Here is a 7,935-nt window from a genome sequence, read left to right as displayed (position 1 = left end):
AATTTGATGGTTGATTGTGCGATGCAATTAACTTGGGGCTTTGTCATGTGTGGAGAAGGAACCATTTAATTCACCCAAAATCGTTTTTACAAAGTGTTTTATGCAAAGTTTCTGTTTAAAGTTTATAATAAATTAAAAACAATCCCCCTTTCATTTAGTCTTGTTATTTGAGTCAAAATTTGTTTTCTTTTAGTCTTTTGAGTCAAGTTAAGTTTTATTTTCGTCAAAATCACTTGTTAGGACTAAAATTGGGTCTTTTTGATTGTTTGTTGCTGTTTTGAGTGTTTAAAGTTAGTTTTGAGTCTATAGAGTCTAATTTAGTGTTTTTGAGTCTTATTTGTGTTGATTGGCATCCCTAGTTAATCCCTGGTCTAGAATGATCCCTACTTACATATATACTACAACTGTCACAAATAGGGTTTAATTTGTGCGTCAAGTTAATTTTCACATCATAAACCCAAGTGCAGGTGTCGCGTAGCAATATAAACTCGAAGTCCGAGTGTCGTATTCCTTAGAGAGCATCGAGAAAGAATGCAGAATTTATCGAGACTGAAATAAAGAACAATATAGAATGAGATGTAACTTATAGAAGAAGGATTCAGTAATTAAAAACACTAAAGCATCAGGGTTCCACCTGCATACAACTATGCAATTTCACTATTCGATTCCTTTTTATAGCTCAATTGAGGTACCAACAACGAGTTCACTGAACCAGAAAATATAGCAATTAAGTTTTCCTCATATAAAACTACTTGAAAAGTGATTTTCATTGTAGATATTCAAAACAAACGCCCATTCAATTCCTTGTAGGAATAATCCCAAATATAATTTGTACCTACGGCAACAAAATATTAAGAAATTACTCCGTCGAAATCATACCAATCTACTAATTTATTCAATTCTCTAAAAGCATGAATGTGAAACAAAACTATAGGAAAAACATGATTAAACCTATGAATCATAACCTACATTCATCAATCCAAAAATAGAATAAATCATAAATGTCATTGAACATCCACAACATAAAATTGACAATGAAACTCCAAAATAGAATCAAAATAATAAAACTACACAATCGTAGTACAGGTTTCCTCCCTAGCCCTAACTAGGAAGATTAGTTCTCCATATAACAAAATAGAAAAAGGAAAACTCTAAAAAAATTAAAAAAATATGAAAGAAAAAGTTAATCGGAAAATGGGAAACGGTTGAGCTGCAGCCCAGCCAACCTTCTCAAATCCTCCTTGAATAATGATCAATGATAAGCCTTAATGCCAAGCATAACTCAGCCGTTCCTTTTTCATTCTGTTCCTTCTCCCTTCTGTTTCATTTCCTTTCAGTAACCGACAAAGACTTAATCACCGTCTATTATCTTGTGCCTCATCCTTTAATTGCCTTGCATCATTCTCATGGTCTTGCAAAATAAAATTAATATAACACAAGTCAAAATTTAAACAAATTAGATATAAAACCTATTTGACCAGTTATACGTGATAAAGCACAAATTTAATAAATTACTAGAGAAAAACATGTAATGAGTATAATCAAAGCACATTAGGCATGCAATTTTGAACAATTATCAGACGACTTCCTTTTCAATAAGTTCATTGCTTATATGTTCAGGTTTGAAGTTCATCAATGTGGATCGTGCTTTTGCTGAGAAGCACTATGAGGACTTGTCCGATTGCCCTTCGTCATATTTTGACTTGTATGAGTGTGGCAATGCAGTACCTATTTCCTCGGAACCTTAGTCTTGTTAAGAAGTGCTGGGCTTGCTTTCTGCCCTTTCGAAACAAGCTTCAGATTGAGTGTTTCATTAACTTATTTGGATGGAGGGCTTTATAATCTGAGAATTTGTGGAAATAAAAATTACTTTGAATGACAACCCCCATTGCCACTTTATCTGCCCCCACTATCACCGTTGCCACCACCTCTACTCGTTATCATTGATTGAATGTCTTTCATAAGGTGTCAGAAGAATATGCGACGATTTTTTCCAAGAAATTCCCAACAAAAAATACACACTATGCCTTCTTTTATATCGAATTGATCATAACCACTACCTACATTCCATGAAATTGTGCACCACAAATAGGAGGTAATAAAAAGACCTGCAATTCCATAGAAAGACTCACGATACCTTGTGGGGAAAAATAAATATTTGCTAAGGAAATAAAGATATAAAATTCCTATCAAAATAATTGGACCTTCCAACCAATAAAAACCCTAATGAACCTATAAAAAAAAAAAAAAACGAATAATGGTCCAACAAAAATTACTTGTCTTTCAAAACCACCACTACCACCATTGTCAAGCCACCACTCCACCCGTACCACCAACCTCAACTTCATTACCTTCATCCCTACAACCTAGCCACGGTCATCACCACCACCGCCACCTTGGCGAAACCTGGTAACATATTTAGGTCGTCAAACCCAAATGCTTACTTCCAGATCCAAATAGTTTGTGACCAAGGAGTTGAGTCTTGCCGTATTAATATTTGGTAGTCATTTCTTTTGTCACAAGGTATCGAAAATACACAAGGGATATCGATTTTGTGTTGATGCATCACAATTGCAAATATTCTCTTTTTCCAGCCTCGGTGGGGTGGGGTGGGGTGGGGTGGGGTCGGTGGGGTGGGGCGGGGCAGGGCGGGGGGTTTTCAAGTGCTCCGCCTGCCACCGATGATCATTTATCAGTCATCAAACAATAATAATATTCCAGAAAGAAAGTCACTCAAAAGTCTAAATCAAAACAGAAAAATCTCATTCTACATTCCACATTCCGAATATCAGGTAACTGCAGGTAACAAACATACCTCTCGATCTATCCATGTATTCTTCAACATCCCCTAGACCGTGGGACAACTGACAAGGATGCTTCTCCACTCTCACCCCGAATCTATATTCTGTATTTCAAACCACAATCACCATCAGACTTGTTCCAGCCTCTTAACTCGACAAACTAAAACCAAAACCCTTTCCAAGAATCTTTGACAACATGCCGACTCGCTGCAAGAAAATTTCACGAGTACAAACATCATCTAGTTAGAAATAACAGTGCTGCCGATGACCATGTAACTAGTTGTGACCAACAATTACATAGACTCTACGACAAGCTTCTCCACTATCGGGAAAGAAGGCTATATGAAGGCAAGTCTTCCAGCCATGTTACGTCTTCAAGCACTAGTTCTTTTTCCAACTGCCGGCGTGTGGACTTCATCACTGTCTGTTAACAAATCAAGAAGGACAAAATGTCAGCACAACAAACGATCAAACCCCAAACGTGTGAAGCATAATAAACTTTGCCCCGATCCAAACCTCCACATACAAGTGTGAAACTTCTACAAGATCCAATTTGTAACCCAAACCACTTTTATATATAAAATTCACCCCCAGACTCAGGACACGATGACTGGTGAGGTTTTTCGTTACCCACACGTTAATGTCACTATTCTCACAGCATTTGGGAAACTGAAGTTGACTAGAAGGTTATAAAATGTATCATAAGATTAGCCACAAATGCAGATAAAGGGAGGGCTTCTTGAAAAATACGTACATTAAAATCCATATAGGATGCACGCATAGAAAGCCATTGATGATCCATTAGCTTGAATGTGATGCAATAGATAAGATCGAACGCGGATTCATTTTCTGTCAAATGAAAAGAAAAAAACATTATTACATTGAACAAAATACATGAAACAGCACATTCAAGCTGAAATTACCTGCTAGAAACTTCAAGAAAGTAGCTCCCACCAGTGTTCGTGGTTTGACTGCACATAAACAACACTGTCAACAGACAAAAAAACATAAAAAAACACAAAAGCTATTATCTACAACAAAATTCACTACCACTATACTTTCTATTCCTCAAAGGTTTTGCGTTATCGAATTTACAATTATATCTATCACTAATAGATAGGGCAAACTTCACACATTTATAGTGGCATTTAACGAACGAAAAACATTTTCAATGAGCAAAATAAATGGTTAATGCTTTACTTTCAATATAGGTATTGCTAGCATTCTAGGAAGACCTTACAGTGACTATGTACAAACCAGTACCAGGAAATACATATGAATGCTCAAAACTTTAATTGATAAGTCAACTCAAATCTACAATGCACGCAAAAGAACAAGAAATCAATATTCAAGTGAGCATGGTGCATTGCAGCAGATTTTACAACTCGAAAAGCACAGCTAGATCCAATATTACAAAAGATTTCTATTGTTGGAAAATGGAAATATTCGTGAAAACTATGAGTGAATGAACAAGAAAGAACAAATACCAACCGGCTTCAAGATCGAGCATCTGAATGAGCATGAATGTGATATTCACACCAGCAACAGCAAATGGGTATTCCCACACAGACCTATCACCTTCTTGCTTTCGAAGAAGATCCTGGAAAGATTTCTACAATGAAAGTATTTACTTTCAATGAGACACGAGTAGCTTATAAGATAGACCTACTGCAGTTCCCTAATGGGCACCACACATGCAAGAATAGCCAAATAGAGATGCATATTACTACACACTCACACACAGAGGAATGATGCTGGATACACGAAGCAAAAGGTGTGGTAGCATATAAATGACAAGAACATTTTTTGTCACAACAGAAATAAACAGAGAAGTACATAAGAAAACTCAAATGAAATAAAGACGCACATTAACTTATAGCAACACTTCACAATTTACCAGCCACTGCATGTATTGTCCATGCCATGGTATGTGAAAATACTAACTTGCATGGTTGGAAAAATCAGAAGCTTTAAATCTGGGAGCAAAAATACAACCTATGACCAGAACTTGTATTCAAGTATTTTGACTTCTGTCTTTTGTGATTTCAAGATAACATACATATATGCTTTCACACATGTCAAGTCTGCGATGTGGCAGTTTTCAATGCTGTTGATCACATTACTTCACCAAATGGTCAGTGTGACCAATAGGTTAACCACATCTGACAGGTGAAAACTGTATTGTGTACATAAATGTGTATGCCAAAGAGAGAAAGGGAGAGGGAGAGGAGCAAGAGATCATACCGGGAAAGTCCTAGCAAAGTACAACAAATTCTCCAATGAAATAAAACCACCACCCCTGCAGAAAATTCAACTGTCAACAATTAGTAACGAAATAAAGTAGTAGAAAGAGAAACAAAAGAGCTAGCAACAAATGAGGTGTCCAAATGACAATGAAGATATTAGAATTACCTGAAATCTGTAGATGGATCTTTCCCTTGCCAACCCATTTCCTTCCATTGCTCAGATATTAAACCACGAAGTTCTTCTTCAGGAAAGGAAGCATTCCACAAGGCCCTCAAAGCTTCCTAGAGTAAACCAGAGAAGTAGATCTAAGTGTGTTGATGAACTATGCGCACAAATAAAAAATGAAAAAATCATGCAAATCCTCCCCAAATATAATTAGGCTTACTGTAGTATAATGGACTCTGAATTAATATATACCTGATGCTCAGGAACTGAACTGTCGTAGGAAACATCTATACGGCTCTGTAGCCTAATCAGGCATTCCTCCTGAAAAAATCAAGGCAAACATAATCAATACATTCCTCCCAAGAAAAATAAACACAGAAATCTAGAGGTGTTAAATTTATAATTCAGCTCTATGCATAACAAGTCCATGTGCGATTAACGTATGAAAGGATCCGAAAAATGGGAAACTGGAAATATTTCACTCAGAATATTTCAGTAATTAACTAAAACACTGGAGAAAACTGAAAGCGAAAAGTAAGGACTTAATCCAATACTGGCACATATAATGGATAGACAGAGTTCATTCAATTGTAAGCATATTACCTGGACAGGGGTTAAATCAAAGGAGGGCCGAGCATCACTCTCTCTTCTCTGTGCACACACACAAGAAAGACCACGGCCGAGCCATGCTGCTGATCCTGCTACAACTTCAGCTGTACAAAACCAAACACCAAACAATTAAGAAGAAAGTTTCCGAACCCTCAAAGAGAAGCTGTATGTACTGCAAAATGATTACATAAAAGCTGCATGTACTATAAGAACAGCGTGCAGCAACCGACACTTGTTTGTAAGGTTTCTAGAAGATGATGGATGCTAATATCTATAAGTGTTTCATTCAAGCCACCACCATAGATTGTGCATAATGGAGCAGCTAAACTGCTGCAATGACGATAAACTAGGCAATGTTGTTAAAATTCAAGATAGTACTATTAACATAATAAATAATGTGAAATATAATTGGAGCCCCCACACTTCAGAGTAAAGGAAGCTTAAAGAATTAAAGTTACATAATAACATGAACATGTAGCTCCTTTCTTCAATTTTTGCATACATTTTCCCATCATGTCAGCTAGAAAGCTCCAAATACACCAATTGTTGAAAATTACAGTGAAATCAAATAAACCACACATTCGGAACTCAGAATGTGACGAATCAAAGTTTCGGATCGAAACAAAATTTGCATATAATAAAAATCCATTTGACCCAGGCACCAAAGCAATCTATGATTCTGAAGAACATCAAATCAGTGACAAATTCAACAATACTACGAGGAGCTCAATCAATCTCAAATAGCAGATCTAAGCTCCCAAAAATATTTATAAAAACGGAGAAATGCCGAAGGAGATAAAGTTCTAGAGAGAGATATAGAGAGAGTAGGAAAGCAAAAATAAATAGAAAAACAAAAAGCGAAGAAAAATAGAAGAGAGAAAAGAAGTGGACTACCAGAAGTTGAATGGCAGGTGTCGCCGCCGCGGTCGAGACCTTGAGAAATCCTCCGAACGGCGACGAATGAGCCTCCTCCTCTATCGTCCATGGTACTCATCTAGTACACCATAACCTCAATCCAAAATCCGCAATTAGATCAATCACCAGAGGTCCTAGGTATTTTCTCTCTCTCGGTCTCGCCGGAACATTGAGCGAACCGGAAATGCAGCGCGAACCGGCACTGAGCCGCCAAAATTGTGCTAAACTTGAAGAATAAGGACCGGAGCTTCTGGTTCTCTGCCGGCGAAGATGAATGAGCTCGATCGGAAGCAGAAGTGAAAAAGAAGACGAGCGAAAGAGGGACGGAGATGGAGGCGGCGAGAGGAGGGAGGGAGGGAGAGAGAGAGAGTGTAAGAAGTGGTTCTTGGAGGAATGGGAGAGAATCTTGAAGGGAAAGCTAGGGTTTCTCGAAGATCTGGGAGTCTGATTCCATCGCAGAGTCAGTTACGAAGCTCTCTCTCCTGCTCTATCCCTTTCTCTCTCTCTCTCTCCCCCTCCCTCCTGTAGGCGTTGGCGTCGTTTTGTTTGCTTAAAGAGAGGGGGAGTGAAGGGATGGGGATTATCCGTCCACCCTTTACCGTTCCTTTGCACGATCAAATCACGTCAATATTTTATATTGAGTTTTTTTTGTAAAGATAATAAGATAAAAAATAATATGAATATAAAATATTAACGTAACTTAACCGTGACCATTCACATAGGAGGAGATATAAAAAAATGTAAAATTTAGATATATTAAGTTACATTATTGCCCATCATTTTTTTTGCGTGAAAGAAGACTAATTTATCTTTTAACCCTCTTTTGGTTGATAAAGAAGGTTTCATTAATTAGTTGCCCTTTTTTGTTGGAAAAGATATTTACCACCGGTAAAGAAAAGGAGCGCACTATATTTCACTTTTCCCGCTCTATCACCATCAAATATCATCCCGCGTTTATGATTTCGTTACTTCTGAAATAAAACCCCAAAAGATTTCGAGAATTTAAGATGGAGACTTGGTGACACACCCCGACCGAGATCAGGGCATAGCGGCCGTCATGTGGAAGTGACGTAACCATGTGCATAGTGCGGAAGCTAATAAATAAATAAAAATAAAGTACGAATAAATAAAAATCAGCTACACACAAAGTAAGAACATACATGTGCAAGCGTAAGTGTGAAAACAAAGTTCAAAACAC

General features: G+C 37.3%; 1 protein-coding gene across 3 annotated transcripts; it reads right to left on the bottom strand.

Annotated features, from left to right (window-relative positions):
* Positions 1–945: 945 nt before the first annotated feature.
* Positions 946–7,339, bottom strand: LOC137747219 (uncharacterized). Of its 3 annotated transcripts, none has more exons than XR_015955668.1 (10): positions 6,717–7,339; positions 5,817–5,926; positions 5,466–5,534; positions 5,214–5,329; positions 5,046–5,100; positions 4,293–4,413; positions 3,725–3,772; positions 3,556–3,650; positions 2,816–3,225; positions 946–1,411 (listed from the first exon to the last, which is right to left on the bottom strand). XR_015955668.1 is itself a non-coding variant. In XM_068487287.2 (9 exons), exons 1-9 carry the CDS (start codon positions 6,814–6,816, stop codon positions 3,124–3,126), a joined length of 816 nt encoding a protein of 271 aa, XP_068343388.2. In that variant the 5' UTR covers positions 6,817–7,331; the 3' UTR covers positions 2,743–3,123. The 3 variants fall into 3 exon arrangements, 1 of the variants encoding a protein (XP_068343388.2); XR_011069927.2 differs by lacking the exon at positions 946–1,411 and adding an exon at positions 2,008–2,672; XM_068487287.2 differs by lacking the exon at positions 946–1,411 and having other exon boundaries at positions 2,743–3,225; positions 6,717–7,331.
* Positions 7,340–7,935: the final 596 nt, after the last annotated feature.

The sequence above is a fragment of the Pyrus communis genome, chromosome 2 (assembly GCF_041283825.1).
Source record: "Pyrus communis isolate YQ-2024b chromosome 2, ASM4128382v1, whole genome shotgun sequence".
NCBI classification, from domain to species: domain Eukaryota; kingdom Viridiplantae; phylum Streptophyta; class Magnoliopsida; order Rosales; family Rosaceae; genus Pyrus; species Pyrus communis.
The sequence above is the reverse complement of the archived record's forward strand: the minus strand, read 5'-3'. Positions and strand labels throughout refer to the sequence as shown.